Consider the following 18543-nt stretch of genomic DNA (forward strand, 5'->3'; position numbering starts at 1 on the left):
AGGAAGAAAAAAGAAAGAAAGGAGGACAAGTCGGATCATTGAAAAGTTAGACTTACTTTGTTAATTACAAATTGTTTGAGCATGAAAACTTAAAAAGTACCTTTTCAATTCACTCTAGTATCTTTGTATAACTATTAAGAAAACGTACGACAAGACACAACTCAACTTTAATTTGCAAACTCTATTTCGTTTTCTGGTCATATATAAATCAACTTGACATTTCCCAAGATACATTGTATATTTCTTTCTGTTTTGTTCTTTTATATAATACCGTTTTGATAAAATCACTAAAAAAAAGGTACTTTAAATTTTAAAGCTTTTTTTTTTTAGTATGGCAAAATCTAGCTTTAATTCAAAAAGGAACAGAAAAAGAGAAAGAGTGTGTTACATTACAAAAAAAAATGCAAAAACTATCAAAAAAGACCACTATCAGCACGAATTCTCGGGAATAAGATAGACATGCTTCTTTTTTTTTTTCTCGATCATTGTCTTCTCTGTCTCTCTTGTCTCCACTTTCTCTTTGATGATGTCTGTGCATTTTTATGTGTAGATCAAGTCAAATAAGGATCGGAGTAAGTTGTTTGCGTATGTGTACACAAAATAAAAAGAAAGGTGGTCCGAGACAAATATGTTTTATTACCAGCACTGTGTTAATCTTTCACCTGTTTCTAATAGGTCAACAGCCATTTGTAATGCATGTTCAATCTTTTGGTTTAATATACCGCCTGGTTGTTGTTTATTTTCGTTCTTTTTACTGTCTGAGTCTTCCAATAACTGTCTCTGCTTTGATTCTGCATTAATAATGATCGGAAGTTGTAACAACACTTTGCAGATAGTGATAGATAATTGCATTCGTTTCCATAAACTAAAATAACTCAAGGCTCTTAATTCATGTTGTAACTCGTACAGTTTCATCAATTCAAACTGAACCACTTTATAGTATTGTTGTGTGGCTATAGACAAATGAGACCAAGCCAATCCATGTCTGTACTCACATTGAAATAATTCACGCATTTTCCGAAAACCTAATTCAATTTGAAGAATCGCATCTTCTGTGATATGCATTCCAGGATTGGTTTCATTCAGTGCATCTACCATAATAATGTCAGATGATATTAGAGTGTTGTTTACACTTACGTATAAAAGCCCGCATGGTTTGAAACTCGCCATCCAACATTTCATTAAACAACTTGAATGTATCAATAGGATGTTTATGTATTAGTTTTTTGCTTACCTGATGCAACACTTTGTGCAATGTATCGTTTGGATTCGTATGGTTATGACAACTAAAATTAGAAGAGGTAGCTGATGTACCTTTGTGTTTCGATACATCGTATAATAATTTGGTAGAAGGATTACTAAGGGTTTCATAGGCTATAGACAATACTAGGCATCATATATGAGATAAAATCTACTCTATTTTTTTTTTTAGCTTACATTGAAAACTTTCTGTCGCTCGAGGATAGGAAGGCACAAATTTATCTGGGTGGCATATTCTACCTCGCTAATAGAATGTTTAACATAATGACTATCGCACTATTTCCTTACTTTGATATACGCTCTTCTGATATCTTCAGCAGGCGTATCTTTCTTTATACCCAATACACGGTAATAATCAGGCGCTGATAAAATTTCATCTACAATACGGTATTTCTCTTCTTTTTGATTGGTATTAATAAAAGGCATATATTTTAGATAAAGAAAAGAAAAAGAATAACAACAAAAGAAAAGGGAAAGAAGATAAAAAAATAAAAAAAGCAAAGAATTAACATGTGAAAATGGAGACTTTTTTTTTTTTTTTGATAAACACAAATACACACATACACACGCACACACATATACACACATTTTTATTGAACTTAGATCTTTTGCATAGCAGCAATATCGACAGATTGAACATAGTCTTCCAAAGCAAGGATAGCATCAGTCAAATCGTCCATAAGAACCTTGTCATCTTCGACAACACAGTTGATTTGGAGCTTCTTGATACCGTAACCAATAGCAACGAGTTGGCTACCACCCCAAAGGAGACCGTCCATTTCGATACCCTTGACACCAGCAGTCAATTCGTCCATGTTGGTTTCATCATCCCAAGGCTTCACATCAAGAGTGACAGTGGTCTTGGCAATGGTCTTAGGCTTGTTAGCCTTCTTGGCGTTGTATTCAGCAACACGTTGAGCCTTGATCTTTTCAGCTTCTTCATCAACTTCTTCGTCATCAGAACCAAAGAGATCAATGTCATCTTCATCATCAGCAGCAGCAGGAGCAGCGGCAGCAGGGGCAGCAGCACCTTGCCTAAACAGAAGTGTCAGTTATCTATATACAAAGAGCGCGTTTTCAACTACTTACTTGGCTTCCAAACCTTGAACAGCAGCAATGTGAGTGTACCATCTGGCCAAGTGAGGGTAGGCTTCAGCGTTGACACCTTCGGTCAAAGCAGTGAAGACAGCCTTATCAGCTTCGGAGGCTTCAACACTATCATCAAACGTAAGTTTCTCTATTTCCCATATGTGCTCTATTTACCCCTTAACGTAAGAGACGTTTTCAAAGTAGTTGTTGAGGATCTTATAGGCCAAAGGAGCTTCAAGAGTGAAAGACATGGTGAAAGTTAAAGGAAAAAGAAAACGAAAAACAAAATTTTAAAAAAATTTATTTGGTTCTAAATATTCTCGGTCACAGCCATGACTAAGCCACATGGATTATTTACATTTATTAGCATAAAAAAGATTTATAGACAACATTGTCTGTTTCTTCTTCATATTGATAGCCAAGTTGGTCTAAATACACACTGAATTGTTCAGTATCTTCAGGTGGCACTTGAACACCCAAAAATACTTTGCCCATGTCTATAGAAATGAGTGACAGGTCAATAACAAAGAACACTTACCATCACCATGGTTACGATAATGAAAAAGAGATACATTCCAAGTAGAGTCCAAACCTTCTAAAAACCTGACAGTGGCACCAGGTCGTTCAGGGAATATAAATCGAAACACACGCTCATTGGCTGGTCGACTACCCCCACCATATAACGAGCATGACATTTAGCCAGTTCATTATCACTCACATCAATACCCTTCATGCCTTCTTTCTCCCAAGCATCCAAGATCTGCTTGAGTTCTGTTTCTCGGTCCTTGACTTTGAATGAGATATAGATATGAGCTTCTTTAGGATCATTGTATCGATACGAGAATTCAGTGATCGTACGAGGCACAATCTTTTGAATCATCTTGATATAGCTACCAGGCTGTTCGGGAATAATGACTGTACAGAACGCTTCTGACTTTTCACCCAGTTCTGCACGTTCAGCAATAAATCTCAGGCGATCAAAATTGACATTGGCACCAGATACAATGGCCACATGGACATCGTTCTTTGCCTGGGGATGGCTATGGACGTATTTCTTGGCAGCAGCTAAGGCCAATGCACCTGTGGGTTCACACACACTACGGGTGTCTTCAAACACATCTTTGATAGCAGCACAGACTTCATCATTCGTGACCAACACAACTTCATCAATAAGCGATTGTGATAGACGGTATGTTTCTTGGCCCACAAGGCGCACAGCAGCACCATCCGCAAACAATCCGACTTCAGATAATGTCACACGTTCTTTGGCCTTGAGACTTTGGTCCATAGCACATGCATCGACTGCCTCCACACCCACAATTTTGATATGAGGTGCAATACGCTTGACATAAGATCCAATACCTGCAATCAGACCACCTCCGCCCACAGGAATGAAAATAGTCGAAATCTTACTCACATCATGCTGTCTGAGGATTTCCATACCAATCGTGCCTTGACCTGCAATGACATAGGGGTCATCAAAAGGAGGGATATCTAACAGTCCTTCTTCTTGCGTCAATCGAGCACATTCCTTTTTGGCTTCATCAAAATCATTGCCAAACAAGACGACCTCTGCGCCCAAGCGTTGTACATTGCGCCACTGAGATAGAACGATGAGTGACATTCATCATTCATAAAAGAGTAACTTACCTTGATAGCAGGTGTAGGTACTGGCATGACAATTTTAGCCTTGATGCCCAACTTTTTAGCTGAAATAGCCACACCTTGTGCATGATTACCAGCAGAGCAAGCAATGACACCTCGTTTCTTTTCTTCTTCTGTCAAATGAGCCAAACGGTTATAAGCACCACGAATTTTAAAAGAAAAGACAGGATGAAGATCTTCACGCTTTAAATAGATTTTAGTCCCTAATTTGGTATTCAAGTTGACAGCTTCTTGAAGTGGAGTTTCTTTAACAATATCGTATACTCGAGCTGTCAAAATCATACGTAAATAATCAGGATATTGTTCATCTTCTGTAAGAATGCCCATTGTATAAGAATAAGAATAATAATGAAAAAGAAAGAAAGAAAGAAAGAAAAGCTGATTATATAGTTTTTTTTTTTTTTTTTACAACTCCTAATGACTCAGTAAAATCGATTTGGTTTTATTGGTTCTTTTTTAATCCTATCTACAGTTGTTGTCTCTAACAATGATACAGGATGATCAAAAGGTATCTCAAACCGTCCTTTTTTTATCCATGTACTCTGTGTATCTTGTTTATAGCCTGGTTTCTGCCAAAAACAATCATCCCAAATATCACTTTGATGAATTGTACTATCATTCAGGAGTATCGAACTCGTACTGATCATTAAAGAAGGTACATCACTATCCATGTCTTCTACTATCTTAATGCCTGCTATATCTGCAAACTCTTTTGCTGTCAAGTTCTCTGAATGAACTGTCATACAACTCGATAGATGTCGACTGTCTGGTAATGGGTTACTTTGAGTGTGTCTATGTCTTTGGTATCGTTGTCTTTTATATCGAGTGTGTTCAAACAATGCATCATTCGCAAATGGATGGTCTGGTTGAAATCTTTTCTTTACATAGTCCATAAATTTCTGAAAAGTATGCTTTATCATCTTCATGAAAGAAAAGCAAAATAAATAGGGGGAAAAAGTCAACATGAGATTTCTTATATGCAAGAAATAGGAGACACGTTTCAAAACTATCTTCAAGAGAATGTTCTCTGTACCTCTTTAGCCAATCATTTCTATAGACTATAAAACGACATTGATTGGCTAACTTTTTATTCATTTATTTATTTTTTTAATGGTAAGTCAAACCTCTCCATGTATTTGACTGACATAAATACAAGGCTGATCAGTTAACTGAAGAACAAATTGTTGAATTTCGTGAAGCATTTCAATTGTTTGACAAGGATGGTGATGGTTCTATTACCACTAAAGAACTCGGCACTGTCATGCGTTCATTGAATCTGAATCCTACTGAAGCTGAACTTCAAGATATGGTATAGACAAATTGAATTGCATCTTGTACTCATCTGTCTAGATCAATGAAGTGGATAGTGATGGCAATGGCCACATTGACTTTAGTGAATTCTTGGCTATGTTGGCAAGGTAATATCTATAGATATCAAAATGACGTTCATAGGGCTTATAGGATATGATAGAAAGATGAAAGATACAGATTCTCAAGAAGAGATTCAAGAAGCCTTCAAGGTATTTGATAAGGATGGCAATGGCTACATCTCTGCTGCTGAATTACGCCATGTCATGACGTCTCTTGGCGAAAAATTAACAGAGGAAGAAGTGGATGAAATGATTCGTGAAGCTGATGTGGATGGAGATGGACAAATCAATTATGAAGAATTTGTAAAAATGATGGTAAGTGTCGATACAATAACCAACACACTGACTAACGGTTGTATTAGATGTCAAAATAATAATAATCATAATAAAATTATAACACGCCACGATCGCGACATAATTGCTTCACTTGGTCGAGTTGACGTTGAATGTAATCTTGATTCACTTCAAACAAACTAGATGAACTAGGTGTGGTTGGGTGTTGATCTGGAGCAGAGAGATATTTCATACGGGATGAGATCAACTCTATCAGTTCAGTCACATGTTGAGGTGCAATCTATAATCATCAATAACGCAATGGACTACCCATGACTTACACTCTCATTCTCCTTTTGTAGGTAATAAACGTATTGATGAACAAGTTCCAATAACAAGACTTGATGGGTGGCAATATCTAGGCATTGTTCTGCTACTCGGCTTGATTTCTGTAGACATTCAAGGACACGCCCATGTTGCCATAGATGAGACGAAAGATAGATGGCACGGGACTGATCGGGTCGTTTGAGTAACTTGGTACCTAGCAAAGTGATCTTGGTCACCAGAGCATCATCGTGCATACTGCACAAAAGAGAACCGATACAGTACACAATCGCATCAAACTGGGCTCGAGAATGCGATACGGATTTTTCATAGATCCTTAAGGCCATCCAATAGAAATCCAAAGCAACATCAGTATACCCACATGCGAATGCATTTTGTCCTGCCATCAATGAAAACTGTACAGATGCTGATGATGCGTCAGATTGTCGATGCAAAGTCATGATGATCTGATGAATAAAGGTATAGAGGGTGGACATCTGTTTGTCTGGGTTGACATGATGTGTATGGTATCGTTTCGCAAGCTTAAAGCAAGAGATGATCAAAGAAGGAAAGATGGCCTTGATTCTTTCGCCTGTATCTTTTTCAAGTTGTTGCCTCGCTGCAGAGAGCAATAAGAATTGGACATCTTGGTCATCTGAATAGAACAAATGAACTAATCGAGCTATCCAACCATGTTCATCACGATCATCCTGTTGTTCTGAAGGATACAGTTGTTGTGAAAACCCATTGTCTTTGATCAAGACATGGCAAATCTCGAGTATTTGATAGACTTGTTCTGGTTGATCAATCCGTCTTTCTTGCGTCAGAATCGTGTCCAGTATACTCAGGGCTACAGTTCTTCGTGTGCCATAGGATTGAATGGCCAGCAAGGGTTGATAGTATTTAAGCGAAATCAAGGTCAAGACATCCCATGTCTTTGTGGGTAACAAGAGTAACTGCAACACATGGGTATCCGATAGTTTGGAATGCTGTACATGATGAGTGCATTCATGCGTAAATTGAAGAATCTTGTCCATATAATCCAGTCGATCAGGATATGAATGCACTGAGAAATTAGCCAAAGAAAGAAATAGAGATGTTTGATCTTGTACAGGCAGTTGGCGTGTCTTGACAAGCTGCATGATCTCATCCCAAAATAGCTCAAACAGTGCTTTGACAGTCGTATGTTGCGCATAACTGGCCAGTCTGTCTAATAAGGCCATAATGATCACTTTGACATCCACATTGAAATGCAATTGAGCTGTCGTAGCCAAGAAAGGTGTCAATGTATCCATATGAAATTCGTCAGGGAATATCTACTATTTCATAGGCATAACAACAACAAAAAGCAAGCAAGCAATTACCTGAATAACAACATCCATTAAATAGGTTTGAGCCATCACATCACCACAACTTACAATTTCATTCAACATGCCTGGCAAGATATGCTTTTGAAGACATTAAACAACAGAATGATATTAGACTTACTGTTTGATACAAGGCAAGATCAATGTCTAACTGACTTAATCGAACAAGATTTGTGCCTACCAAAGTACCCAATTGCTTTCTTTCGGACTCTCTTTTTGCTTTGTCTCTTGAGTGGCCTACATGTTGCATTCTCACCCATAGTTTGTTCATTTCAACAAAATTCATTAAAAAGAACCCAATGGTTGCTTCTATATCATGACTAAAATACTATTATCAGTTCTTTATCTTCAGAATGAACTTACTTGTGAGGTAAAAAGTCTCTTGTCATCCCACCGAGATAATGCAACAAGAATAACCCACGTACAGGATCTTGTACGCCTCTTGCCATGGCCATCATATCCATCATGACTTCAGAAGCAGGCGGACTATCAGGTACACTCAAGTAGACAGTACCCACTGTCACCATAAGATAAAGACGAGGTATAATACGGCTTGCGTATTGTACAAGCTCATAAATATCACCTAAATGATGTTTGCCTGAAAGATGTGTCTCTGCTAAATAGCTTGTCAAGTAACGCATGGTATCAAACACAGTCATGTCTATAGGCTTTCGTTGTGAGTTGTCTGATGGAAACAGATACACCTACATAGCTCATAATAATGACGTGGCGCTAACAGATCCGTACGTAATTCAGATAGCAGATGAGAACAGTATTTAATGGCGTCCATCAATCGATGTTTATCCTATCCATGTCAGCGATTGTATCAAGATAAACATGCTTACTAAACACTTTTGCATTAGTTTAGACTGTGCCTTGACTCTATCAATGGCTTCTTTTAAATGAATAGATGGTTGGTCCACATGCGTCATGGTAAAACACGAAAAAGGGGAATGCTGCATTAAATTGGACAACATTTAAAATTGAGTCACAAAAAAAAAATCTCTCTCTCTCTCTCTCTCTCTTTTTATGATGAACAAAGAAGAAAGACGTCGACTGTTAGATTTGATTCCTGAAGCGACTGATATTACTCGTTCAAAAGAGAACATTCAACCTAGTAGCAGAGGCAGATCAGTAGCGACATTAACTCATCTATTCACACAGGATCCTTCAGAACGCGAATCCACATTGGAATCAACTCACACACGATTCCAACAACAACTGGAGACATTGGATGAACAAGATGATCCTTTACAGATCTATATTGACTATATGGATTGGATTATGGAAGCTGTGCCTGAGACAAATACACTACTTACCAAACTACTTGAGGATGCCACAGATCAGTTTAAAGATGATGTACGTTATCAATATGATCCTCGTTATCTAAAGATATGGATTGAATATACCAAACATGTACAAGAACCAAGAGAGATTTTTACATTTCTAATGCATCAAGGTATTGGTCAATCTCTGGCTTTGTTTTATGAAGCCTATGCAGATTATGAAGAAACCTGTCAAAAGTAAGCTACCTCGAAAATAAAAAATAACTAAACAGTATATAGATTTGATGAAGCAGCAGAGATTTATGCATTAGGCATTCAAAAGAACGCCATGCCTTTAAAACGACTCTTAAAAAACTATGGTCTATTTCAATCTCGAATACAACAAAAAACGATTCACAAAAGACAACCTGAAGCCAAAAGGCAAATGGACACCTTACGAGCCACAGGACAACGTACCTTACTGGGCCATAAATTTGATAGTCAATCTCGCGTGTCTGTGCCTGCCAATGTCTATGCTGGTATTCAAGCCAATCAAGGAACTCTCACAAGGCCTCGACCGTTTGGTAATGCATCGACATCGATTGAGACGGATACTTTTGCCGTCTATACAGACTCATCACCCACTCAAGGAACAACGTATGCACCCCTTTTTATTACCCCTTCATCGTCTTCTCGAATAGAAAACAAACAAACAGTAGACACGTTTGCAGGATCTACACTTTTACAACAAACATCACCCATTCAATCTGAACGATTTGAAATATACCAAGATCCTCCTAGCTCACGTCGTCGATCAGTAGATCATAACACAAGGAAGCGACCGAGACATGACAAGAAAAAAGAAGCTCAGTTTATACATAACAAAGATAAATACATGAAATCCAGTAACTCAAGAGGGGATGTTGAATACATTATGCATTTTCAATTTGGAGATAAAAGTGCACAAGAAATGAGAGCCATGCAGCATGGTTATCATGATGGTAAGTGTCTTTCTTAATCAATCCATCTCATCTGTGATTAGCCTTTTCAAGATACTGTCGACAAAATAAAGAACAACCTGCACCTGAATACACTGCAGAAACATTAGCAGCTATGGCTTCTATAGGCGAATTATTTCATCCACAAGATAAAGAAGAAGAAGAAGAAGACTTGACTTGGACAAATCCATATCAACAATTTAAACCCATCCAAAGAAGAACAGTGAACGAAAATGAATAAAAAACCACGTGGCATAGAGGGATGAAACGTATAAATACCCTTTCTTTCTTTTTATTGTTATTGTTTGTCTTTATGTCTTCTTTTGTTAGTTTGGCTGAAAAATTACCTTTTATCAATCAAGCTTGGTATAGGGCTGAATTGCCCCCACCTTATGAACCCAATGCTCGTAGGCATCCATTGTCTGATTTGGTTCGATCTAGTTTTATTAGCCATAGTCCTGTTGAATCTATCCATAAAGAAAAGATGAATGAAGGCATTACATTGATTCAGATGGCTACAGACATGCATGCTTCTAATAAACAAGTATCGATTGATCTATACATGATGGGATTAGACAAGCTTCTTTCTTCTTTACCAGGTAAAAAAGTACTACTGTGTCTATCTCGCCTAATCATCTTCTAGTGGACTCGGACCCTATGTTAAAAAAGAGCTTGGAACAAAAGCTAGTCGAATTTAAAAGGAGAGCTGGTCTCGTTCTGTTGGATGCAGAAGAAAAGACATCTTTGTCTGAACAACAGAAAGCATTAGGTGGTCTTTCTGAATTGGTCATTCATGCTGCTGTCTTATCTGCTATCGCAGTTAAAAAGAGTCCTCTTCCTGGTAAGTAATTCATCAACCTGCTTTTTATTTTTATTCATTTGTAATTTAGGCATAGCTTCCACTCTGTTTGGCTGGACAAAGACAAGTCTGGTTAAAATAGATCAGATATGTTCTATTCGAGAAAGAACAAGCAATATTGCACAACTAGGATTAGCCAAAGCCATTGAACTTGATCAACATACCCAAGCACATCAATGGGTTGCTCAATTATTTTATCTAGGTAGTACAGCCATATTAAAAGCAGGTATTGCATACGCCGAAGCAGAATAAAATATTTTTCTTTGTTTTTTTTTTTTTTTATAACTATGGAAACCCTTCTGTCTCGTCCACTTGATTTAGTATATTTTATTTACTTTAGTTCTCATATCTTGGCTACTTGCTGTATTGATTCACAAGCATTTCTTCCTTCTGAATGGTATCCTCAAGTCCTTAAAGACCTGTTGTCTTTCTATGTTCATACTTACAAGGATCCTTTTATGGGAAATCCTGATTATTGGTTCAAGAGTTTTGTTGTTTGTGAACTTGTGTTTCAACTCCCCTTTTTTGTCTATGCTTGTATTGGACTTTTGAAAAGTAAAAAGTTAAACTCTTTTGATTGAGTAGGTCATTAACTTATTTATAGATACTCAACACCTTCGTTTCCCACTTGCAAGTAAGATATAAGCATATCTATGTATGTTTACTTACTTTTGAATAGTTTATGGTGCTCATGTAGCAACAACTGTTTTGCCTTTATTAGCTGAAGTCCTGTTGAATCCTGAACATAAGTTAAATTGGACCGAGAAGGTTATCTTGTGTGGTTTCTATGGTCCTTATTTTGCATTGCCCTGTATCATGTTGATTGATTCATTTATCCGTGTCAATACGACATTAAAAGCAGCCTATCATCATCATCATCATCAAAAGACACTATGAAAACAAAGTCATACGTGATGCAATATATAAACTTCTTTTTTTTTTATTTATTTATTTTTTTTTTTCATGGCTGAAAATACAACATTGCCTATTGAGCCTATACCCTCTGTTTATCATAGCGACTGGCTTCCTTTAATCATAGCCACTGTTTTATTATTGATTGTTGTCGTCTTTACACTCTCGAGATATGGTAATATTAAAAGTCAGGCTTGGTATGTGAGTATGGTCTGTACCATAGGTTGGTTCTTTCCCTTTTGGATTGTGTTTCTATTACCACTTGATTTGGCTTCGGTAAGTCGCCTTGTTTTCTTATGTTTGGCTTAAGCAAGATATAGACTGTCTATGATGATAGGAAGGGTAGAGTGCCCTTTGCTTATGTATCAGAGTCATTTTTGTTTGTTGCTTGGCGAGTATTGTATTGGACTTCTTTTTGTTTAACTTGGTAACGAAAAAAAAAAAAGGGGGGGCAGATAAGCTAACCAGCAAGCGTAGGTTCACTATTCCTATGTTACAGGCTTATGTGAACACAGGTGAATTTACGATAGCAAAGCGTATTAAATCAGCTATTCATGTCAATCTTCGTTTTTATTCCATCTATCTTGTTGTGGGTCTGGTCGGATTGATTTATTTGGTTTTCGGCAGTGGATTGACAACGAGAGAAGGCATCCAGAGTTATGTGATGGCTGCTGCTAATAGTTGGGGCTTGTTCTTGGTGATTGTGTTGATGGGCTATGGGCTAGTATCTGTGCCTCGTAGTTTATGGTATACAGGTCATTATACAGCACGCTTGCATCATCTGTATGCCAATGCTGCTCGAGTAAAAGAAGAATGTATGGATAGTGAACTTGAATTCAATGAATTAGCCAAGGTTAGAAAATAAGTATGCAATAGCCCATCTCATCTTGTGTTAGACAATGAATGCCATTGCTAGAAAAGCCATGACACAGCCTTCAGATATAAAAAAATGTATCACGACAATGAACAGACGATTCCCGTTTATACTCCATGAAGCCTTTGCAGAAAGAACTCCTTCCATTCAACTTCCGACTGTCTTGACTGAAGAATACCTTGTTAAACTATGTCGACACATGATTTTGGCTATCCGTATGAAAGATAGGAAAACAGCGCAAGTATGCTAGTACATGCCTTATTGGATTATACTGATACACATACACAAACATACATATATATATATATAGGTTATGGAAAAACTTGCTTCATGAAGCATTTTATCTTCAAGACATTGTACGCAACAAAGATAAAAGTAGCCGGTAAGTAACCCCCATTTATTAAAAAAAAAAAAGGGGGGGTTAAATCTAAATTTCTCTCTTTTTGATCCTGCAAGTCAATTTACCTCCACGTTGAGATCCAAAACAGATGTATCTTTATGGCAAAAGTTATCATCTTCTGCAGGTACCAAAAAAAAAAAAATCTATATTTTTATGTGTACTTATTGTTCTAGAATGGTGGTGGACAATTCGTATTGCACCTTTGCTTGGTAAAATAGGTGCTATTGTATTTGCCATCATGAGTGTGTGCATCATTTGGTCTGAACTTGTGTTTAATGTTCGAAAACCTGCTATTATTTCCATTGCCTACTACATCTTAAATGCATGCGGTACAAATTATGCTGCATTACAGGTAAGAATAAAAAAAAAAGTATAGAGGACAATACGTTCATCATGACGATAGATCATTGCTTTCTTTACATTGATGTACATGTGTATCTGTGTCTATTCTTCTTTGTTCAAGATCCGGTTCTTTAATCTATATCTTCTTATTCCTAACCATCATACAGACGAAAATAGTCTACTATGGTTTACTGGTTATATGTGTAAAATGATGTAAGTGAAAACAAAGAAAGTGTAGAATGTCTTATGTAGAATAGGGCTCCTTTATGTTACAACTTTATTAATTTGGCTGTGGATGCACCAGGCGTGAGTGAAGCTGTATTTACAACCGTATGTACTCTCGTGTTAGCAATAATCATTAATAAGAAGGATTAGTTTATGGGCAAGGCAGAATATATCAAGTTTTTAGGTGCTTTTGCAGATTGGTTTCCTGTCATTATCTTGATTCCTTCATTGACACTGTTGTTTAACATCCAGGGCAGATGTCTTGGCTTGTGTGGTATCAAGAGTCCGTATCAGGCAAATGATGAAGTGGATCTAATGGAAGATGATCCCGAGTCTAACCAGCGAGGCATGATGGACTCTGATTATGAAGAAGGCGCCCAACTCATCAAAGAAGGTAAACAAGGAGCAACACACACACACACACACACGGCTAACTCATACATCATCCATTAGAAAGGCGAACCAGAGAGCGTGAGATCAACCCAAATGCAAGAGTGAGTACACAAAGTACAAGAAACAGTGTAAGTTCGTTTTGAGCGAGAGAAAATTTTGTTATTTACATTTTTAGGAATATGTGAATCGTAAATACAAACGCACACCTGCTCCTGATTCATTAAGAAGTGAACGAGATAGACGTGTGGATGAGATTTTGTCAGCCAGGAGCAGTATGGATCGATATAGAGACAGTCCTTCTTCTTCTGCTTCTTCTACATTCTCGGGTAACAATGATGCAGTCAAGCTATCTTCTCATTTTACATCCTTGGGTGAGAACCTCAAGCAGAAACTAGGAGGATTCTTCAGTCCGTCTATGAAAACGAATCCTGAGAGCATGCCGTCTTCACCAAGAGCTGCTACACCCAATGATTCAACAACACATCATCATGGAACGGGTGGCCGTGTTTTTGGACGTCCTGTAACAAACGAAAACCATAGTCCATTTGGAGACAATAGACATGAAAATAGCAACCCATCTTCAAGACCTACGTCACCTAACCCTTTCTTTATTCCACCTTCAGGTATCAATCAGAATGCATCTCCATTTTCTCGATTTGAAGATGCTAGTAGAAGCAACAACATCTTTGATGATATTTAGAAGAAAAGTCCCATGTACTACCTAATGATCAAAATAAAAGTCTAGGCAAATCCAGGCACATATTCCATCCAACATATTCTCGAATGGGTACATTGACGTTTCTTTGTATCATTTTTGAATATAAGGAGAAAACTGGGGGGGTTTCTCTTTCTTTTCTTTCTTTTATTTTAGAATGCCTATTACTTGGATGATCGTTTCCAACACTTTTCTTATTCCTTTTGATTCTGAAAATCAAATGTATCTTGAGAATGCACATTTATTGGGCCAATCTCAAGTCAAAGTATGTCACAAGAAAAGAATCACAACTAATTCAATCATTAGCTTACCGATTCTCATTTTCCAAACAAAGGGCCAGTGCTAATTGACTTGAGCAGTAGTACAGCAAAAGCAGATAAATGCATGACTTACAGCATTTGTCGATGGATTGTCTAATTGCGTCTGTCATCAATAAATCATGTCTCATGACATCGTTGTCACACGCATACACCAACACCACATTGAAAAAAAAAAATGATAGCTTTGTTCTTACTAGAAACTCGTATATGATCTACTTGATCTTTTATTCATCTCAATTGAGTTGTGATGAGGTAGTTGGATATGAGCTGCTGTGTGCGTTCGTGTGGATCCTTGTCGATCTGCTGATCTAATTCGTATTGCTCAGCATCCCAAGTGGTGTCAAACGCAATAGTTTCAGACCTGAGCTGGCTTCCAAAGTTTGAGAACCTTGCATGATGAAGGGTTTGACCTGAATGTTTGTCGGACACAGTAACGTGTAGTACACCATACCCCTTTGTTGTTGCAAAACACCACACGTTTGTCTTTTGCCAAACATGCTCTGAATAAAGGCAATACATGTGTTTGATGTAGTTCTGTTATGATAACATAATGGATCATGTCTTTAGGATAGGACTGAGTTACATTCAAACAAAGCATGGTTGGATCTAGAAGTGTGTTTGTTGTACGCACAAGTCTTGGTTGATAAAACATCATAGACATCCGCTTCTTCTTCTACAAAAATAATGTCGAGTTCATGCTTATAGAAATGAGCAAGTAGATAATTATATGTCTCTTCTCCCACTAAGCTCTTTGAACAGACTTTAAAACGGCTATGTGTCGACGAATGATACGATGGTGCAATCTGCCACCATAATACAATGCATTTTCAGTTATGTTGAGTTGAACATCAGCTGATGTGTCTGAAACGACAACAGTAAGATGAACTATGCTCTAATAAAAAGATACATTGAATATCATACTAGGTTGGTCACAAACATGCATTACATCCGCAATACCATAATAAAGTTCAGAAGCAAGATCAATTTAGCGAAATAAACTTAGCAAGTCTTGTTTAAGAAACAAAGGATCGGTCGAGTTCAACTGAAAGGGACTCGTATCATGATGTTGTGTAGATAGACATTGTCCAAGACTGTAATCATAGAACATAGTAGGAAGCCATTGCTTGAGTGCAGTAGTTGACGTTTCATAGACGAGTTTGGATAGCCAGTGGATTGTATGAGGCATATTTGCATGCTTGCTTACGATAGATATTGCAGCTGTTACATTGACTACTGTTGCCATTGTCTTTTTGAGGGTAATACCGCACAAGTCAATGCCAACTGCAATAAGCTTGTAGCTATAAAAAAAAAAAAAAAAAAAAAAAAAAAAAAAAAAAAAAAAAAAAGCGGCTGCATCAATGATATCGAATATAGACAACAACAACAACAAAATCTTACATATAGTTAAATACATTGAGGTTATAAAGTAAGAGGTCGAGTTGAGCCGTGTTAAGAAACTAAAGATCAAAATCAAAAAATACCGTGTGAGGAAAGCGAGCAAATGCATTAAAGAAAACCAAAAAGACATCACACTAAGGTGAATGTACGACCTGTATGTAAGACACATTCGGATTCATTAACGCGCCTTTCCCGAAATGCCTACCCGAGATAGTACTAGCCGTATGGCTTTTATGTCAATATTAGGGTACCTGATACATCTAAAGGTTCAACTAACATGAAACCTTCTCTTTTTCCCTTTGTGTATACCTTGAACGACGATACCACCAAAATATAAGATAAACCAATAATTAACAACAGAAGAATGTAAAGATGATTGCAATTTTAGAGAGATAGACACAAATTTAAATCGCTTAAATCGTTCAAATCGTTCAAATGTAATTTTAGACAAGAGAATATAGAACAGTAAACATAAATTGCTGTGATCTTCTTGGTTTTATTCGATAAATATATAAGTTAAATTTGATTTCAGATAAAACATTATTAGATTTGATGGATTGTATATCAAAGGCTTTTGTTGCCAAGGGTGTATTGAAGTTTTCATTCAAATAGGAGTTAGCAATGCCTTTGGGCATCTAAATCAAAGATCTCAGCTGTTTAACGCTGTCATCAATTGTCTTATCCACGTTCGCAGTGTGTTCTCCTGATGAGCCTTCCAAAACCACTCTTTCAATGCCATTTTTTTTCATGACCAAGATTATCAACATACCATGGATTTCCCTTCTGAAGCCACTCATCCATATCATCCAATGCATGATAGATGGTTTTAACTTCACACCAATTGAATAATAGCATTCCTGTTTGCTTCGAGAAAACCCTGGAAGATAAGCATGACATGTTCAACCCAAAATGTGCGCTCGTAGTCCTTACAAGTTTTGATATGAATTGCTGTAGTACGTTTATTAAAAGGTAAAATACAAAATGACTTATAACGTCAGACACACATGAGAAAATCTAGTAATAAGTAATGGTTATAAGCCCAATTGATACATTTTTCCCAAATAATGTGTCAATTCCCATGAATGATACAACAAATTGCTTCAATCCAGCACTCAAAAACGATTGTATGGCTGGAAAGCTTTGCAATCAATCGAAGTTTTTTTTATTTGCTGTGCTTGTTTCAATGTCCAGGATTGGTTTGAGGGCGTCAACCACATTTTGGAGGAATATGGCGAAATTTGGCGGGTTTAAATATGCTGTTGTGGAATGATGATACTTATTAAAAGCGGTAACAATGAAAACAGGTTGTGATGTTTGGGTTGTGAATGAAGATAGAATAGAAGATAGAAAGAAAACAAAGAAATACAGTGAGACTGTTCAGTACTTCTTTATTACAAAATAAATTGATTGTTCTAAAATATATCTTTTCCAGGTTGTCTTTTATACTACCTGATTTATTGACTAATTATGATTACTGATTATTGATTACTTAACACCTTGACAGCGTGTGCCTGGGAATTGATTATATAAATTCTCCTTTAATTCTCCTTGTTACCTAAAAGGTACAATTATGGTTTCCTTATTTGTAAATATCCATATTATCCCAGTTACCGTTATTTACTGTCATTATACAGTGCTTACTTTATATTTATAATGTATAGTGCTATAAGTGATTATTCATTTATATGATGAAAGATTATTTATTATATTTTGTATTGAAAGTGCTCAGATCACCACACAGGTAAAGTGATAGTTAGTGGCAGAGAATCTCTCAACAAGACTTTGACCTCTTCAATATCATTTTGAATCTTATCCATGGCTTGTTGGTTCTTTGGAACGATCATAAGGAGTTTTGTTTTTGGTAGTACTTGCTTTAGCCATATTATTCAGTGATGATTCCTGGTCGTGAGTTTCGACCCGCATGGGTACGGTTACATCGGACATTCTTCGAAAAATCACCCGGATCAACAATGTTTATACAATATAATATTTTACTAAACTAAATAAATATCTGAAGTCGCTTTGTCCGAGTGGTTAAGGAGTATGACTAGAAATCATATAGGCTCTGCCTGCGCAGGTTCAAATCCTGCAGGCGACGACATCTTTTGCTTTTTCGAGATGTAATAGAAATAGAAAGGCTTTTTTATGATTTTGTAAGGAAGTCTTGAAAAATAAAGGGAGTAAGGGGAAATTTTTGCTTCTGAAAAGCACCATTAAAAAAGATGTTTATCTTTGTCAGAGGAAGCATAGAAATGTAGTATAGTAATTTGTCGAAAGTTTCCATATAGATTATCAAAACAAATGAATCAGGCTTCTAAAGGGCTAGTTAACATTAACCCTTTTCTTTTCTCAAGTTTTATTATCATGCTATCATAGAACACTATTACAAAAAAAGAGTCTGTTTTATTTTCAAACAAACAAATATTTATGGCTTTTGCAAAATGTTGATTTCAAGTACAAAAAGTAAGTAGACCTATTTCATGTTAGCCTCTAA

General features: G+C 36.8%; 10 protein-coding genes and 1 non-coding gene across 11 annotated transcripts; 6 read left to right on the forward strand and 5 right to left on the reverse strand.

Annotated features, from left to right (window-relative positions):
* Window positions 1-223: 223 nt before the first annotated feature.
* Window positions 224-1870, reverse strand: B0P05DRAFT_523790 (uncharacterized protein). The gene is made up of 6 exons (XM_051576111.1): window positions 1549-1870; window positions 1438-1504; window positions 1235-1386; window positions 1138-1189; window positions 996-1091; window positions 224-953 (listed from the first exon to the last, which is right to left on the reverse strand). Exons 1-6 carry the CDS (start codon window positions 1684-1686, stop codon window positions 637-639), a joined length of 822 nt encoding a protein of 273 aa, XP_051438977.1. The 5' UTR covers window positions 1687-1870; the 3' UTR covers window positions 224-636.
* B0P05DRAFT_461570 (uncharacterized protein) lies at window positions 1860-2600 on the reverse strand (the record flags this gene model as incomplete). The annotated part of the gene is made up of 3 exons (XM_051574080.1): window positions 1860-2295; window positions 2350-2475; window positions 2524-2600. 3 exons carry the CDS (start codon window positions 2598-2600, stop codon window positions 1860-1862), a joined length of 639 nt encoding a protein of 212 aa, XP_051438978.1.
* An 8-nt stretch (window positions 2601-2608) lies between these two features.
* On the reverse strand, window positions 2609-4379 carry B0P05DRAFT_523794 (threonine ammonia-lyase, biosynthetic). Its single transcript, XM_051576112.1, has 3 exons — window positions 4000-4379; window positions 3026-3949; window positions 2609-2999 (listed from the first exon to the last, which is right to left on the reverse strand). Exons 1-3 carry the CDS (start codon window positions 4339-4341, stop codon window positions 2847-2849), a joined length of 1419 nt encoding a protein of 472 aa, XP_051438979.1. The 5' UTR covers window positions 4342-4379; the 3' UTR covers window positions 2609-2846.
* A 40-nt stretch (window positions 4380-4419) lies between these two features.
* B0P05DRAFT_583154 (uncharacterized protein) lies at window positions 4420-4940 on the reverse strand (the record flags this gene model as incomplete). Its single annotated transcript, XM_051582232.1, has 2 exons — window positions 4420-4428; window positions 4485-4940. The coding sequence occupies 2 exons, from the start codon at window positions 4938-4940 to the stop codon at window positions 4420-4422; spliced, it is 465 nt and encodes a 154-aa protein (XP_051438980.1).
* Window positions 4941-5133: 193 nt separating this feature from the next.
* Window positions 5134-5793, forward strand: B0P05DRAFT_523800 (calmodulin 3). Its single transcript, XM_051576113.1, has 4 exons — window positions 5134-5323; window positions 5365-5432; window positions 5486-5699; window positions 5747-5793. Exons 1-4 carry the CDS (start codon window positions 5276-5278, stop codon window positions 5756-5758), a joined length of 342 nt encoding a protein of 113 aa, XP_051438981.1. The 5' UTR covers window positions 5134-5275; the 3' UTR covers window positions 5759-5793.
* Window positions 5695-8430, reverse strand: B0P05DRAFT_523806 (vacuolar protein sorting-associated protein 35). Its single transcript, XM_051576114.1, has 7 exons — window positions 8194-8430; window positions 8057-8153; window positions 7712-8009; window positions 7470-7668; window positions 7346-7429; window positions 5999-7297; window positions 5695-5958 (listed from the first exon to the last, which is right to left on the reverse strand). Exons 1-7 carry the CDS (start codon window positions 8323-8325, stop codon window positions 5776-5778), a joined length of 2292 nt encoding a protein of 763 aa, XP_051438982.1. The 5' UTR covers window positions 8326-8430; the 3' UTR covers window positions 5695-5775.
* B0P05DRAFT_523817 (Mad3/BUB1 homology region 1-domain-containing protein) lies at window positions 8341-9913 on the forward strand. Its single transcript, XM_051576115.1, has 2 exons — window positions 8341-8871; window positions 8914-9913. Exons 1-2 carry the CDS (start codon window positions 8378-8380, stop codon window positions 9629-9631), a joined length of 1212 nt encoding a protein of 403 aa, XP_051438983.1. The 5' UTR covers window positions 8341-8377; the 3' UTR covers window positions 9632-9913.
* A 221-nt stretch (window positions 9914-10134) lies between these two features.
* On the forward strand, window positions 10135-10722 carry B0P05DRAFT_461940 (uncharacterized protein; the record flags this gene model as incomplete). The annotated part of the gene is made up of 3 exons (XM_051574094.1): window positions 10135-10210; window positions 10255-10452; window positions 10601-10722. 3 exons carry the CDS (start codon window positions 10135-10137, stop codon window positions 10720-10722), a joined length of 396 nt encoding a protein of 131 aa, XP_051438984.1.
* Window positions 10723-10740: 18 nt separating this feature from the next.
* On the forward strand, window positions 10741-11465 carry B0P05DRAFT_523826 (transmembrane protein 6/97). Its single transcript, XM_051576116.1, has 3 exons — window positions 10741-11025; window positions 11075-11104; window positions 11150-11465. Exons 1-3 carry the CDS (start codon window positions 10758-10760, stop codon window positions 11365-11367), a joined length of 516 nt encoding a protein of 171 aa, XP_051438985.1. The 5' UTR covers window positions 10741-10757; the 3' UTR covers window positions 11368-11465.
* B0P05DRAFT_523834 (LMBR1-like membrane protein-domain-containing protein) lies at window positions 11423-14809 on the forward strand. The gene is made up of 13 exons (XM_051576117.1): window positions 11423-11658; window positions 11703-11809; window positions 11860-12235; window positions 12279-12493; window positions 12567-12638; window positions 12713-12780; window positions 12830-13008; window positions 13060-13211; window positions 13256-13328; window positions 13374-13617; window positions 13677-13744; window positions 13792-14596; window positions 14638-14809. Exons 1-12 carry the CDS (start codon window positions 11434-11436, stop codon window positions 14314-14316), a joined length of 2304 nt encoding a protein of 767 aa, XP_051438986.1. The 5' UTR covers window positions 11423-11433; the 3' UTR covers window positions 14317-14596; window positions 14638-14809.
* A 3256-nt stretch (window positions 14810-18065) lies between these two features.
* Window positions 18066-18147, forward strand: B0P05DRAFT_t10. The gene has a single exon. It is a non-coding gene; the product is annotated as a tRNA-Ser (tRNA).
* The last annotated feature ends 396 nt before the right edge of the window (window positions 18148-18543 follow it).

The sequence above is a fragment of the Gilbertella persicaria genome, assembly GCF_025201335.1.
Source record: "Gilbertella persicaria strain CBS 190.32 chromosome Unknown B0P05scaffold_3, whole genome shotgun sequence".
NCBI classification, from domain to species: domain Eukaryota; kingdom Fungi; phylum Mucoromycota; class Mucoromycetes; order Mucorales; family Choanephoraceae; genus Gilbertella; species Gilbertella persicaria.

Coding starts and splice junctions, on each gene's coding strand:
- B0P05DRAFT_523790 (XM_051576111.1), bottom strand. CDS start 1,686: ATGCCTTTTATTAATACCAATCAAAAAGAAGAGAAATACCGTATTGTA. Junction 1,387..1,437: donor AGCGACAGAAAGTTTTCAAT/GTAAGCTAAAAA, acceptor TATGATGCCTAG/TATTGTCTATAGCCTATGAA. Junction 954..995: donor AATGCGTGAATTATTTCAAT/GTGAGTACAGAC, acceptor ATTTGTCTATAG/CCACACAACAATACTATAAA.
- B0P05DRAFT_523794 (XM_051576112.1), bottom strand. CDS start 4,341: ATGGGCATTCTTACAGAAGATGAACAATATCCTGATTATTTACGTATG. Junction 3,950..3,999: donor TACCTACACCTGCTATCAAG/GTAAGTTACTCT, acceptor GTTCTATCTCAG/TGGCGCAATGTACAACGCTT. Junction 3,000..3,025: donor AATGTCATGCTCGTTATATG/GTGGGGGTAGTC, acceptor CCAGCCAATGAG/CGTGTGTTTCGATTTATATT.
- B0P05DRAFT_523800 (XM_051576113.1), top strand. CDS start 5,276: ATGCGTTCATTGAATCTGAATCCTACTGAAGCTGAACTTCAAGATATG. Junction 5,324..5,364: donor AAGCTGAACTTCAAGATATG/GTATAGACAAAT, acceptor TCATCTGTCTAG/ATCAATGAAGTGGATAGTGA. Junction 5,433..5,485: donor TTCTTGGCTATGTTGGCAAG/GTAATATCTATA, acceptor AGGATATGATAG/AAAGATGAAAGATACAGATT.
- B0P05DRAFT_523806 (XM_051576114.1), bottom strand. CDS start 8,325: ATGTTGTCCAATTTAATGCAGCATTCCCCTTTTTCGTGTTTTACCATG. Junction 7,430..7,469: donor ATCTTGCCTTGTATCAAACA/GTAAGTCTAATA, acceptor TGTCTTCAAAAG/CATATCTTGCCAGGCATGTT. Junction 7,298..7,345: donor TAATGGATGTTGTTATTCAG/GTAATTGCTTGC, acceptor ATGAAATAGTAG/ATATTCCCTGACGAATTTCA.
- B0P05DRAFT_523817 (XM_051576115.1), top strand. CDS start 8,378: ATGATGAACAAAGAAGAAAGACGTCGACTGTTAGATTTGATTCCTGAA. Junction 8,872..8,913: donor TATGAAGAAACCTGTCAAAA/GTAAGCTACCTC, acceptor AACAGTATATAG/ATTTGATGAAGCAGCAGAGA.
- B0P05DRAFT_523826 (XM_051576116.1), top strand. CDS start 10,758: ATGGAAACCCTTCTGTCTCGTCCACTTGATTTAGTATATTTTATTTAC. Junction 11,026..11,074: donor TTGTATTGGACTTTTGAAAA/GTAAAAAGTTAA, acceptor ACTTATTTATAG/ATACTCAACACCTTCGTTTC. Junction 11,105..11,149: donor CCTTCGTTTCCCACTTGCAA/GTAAGATATAAG, acceptor ACTTTTGAATAG/TTTATGGTGCTCATGTAGCA.
- B0P05DRAFT_523834 (XM_051576117.1), top strand. CDS start 11,434: ATGGCTGAAAATACAACATTGCCTATTGAGCCTATACCCTCTGTTTAT. Junction 12,236..12,278: donor AATTCAATGAATTAGCCAAG/GTTAGAAAATAA, acceptor ATCTTGTGTTAG/ACAATGAATGCCATTGCTAG. Junction 13,745..13,791: donor CACAAAGTACAAGAAACAGT/GTAAGTTCGTTT, acceptor TTACATTTTTAG/GAATATGTGAATCGTAAATA.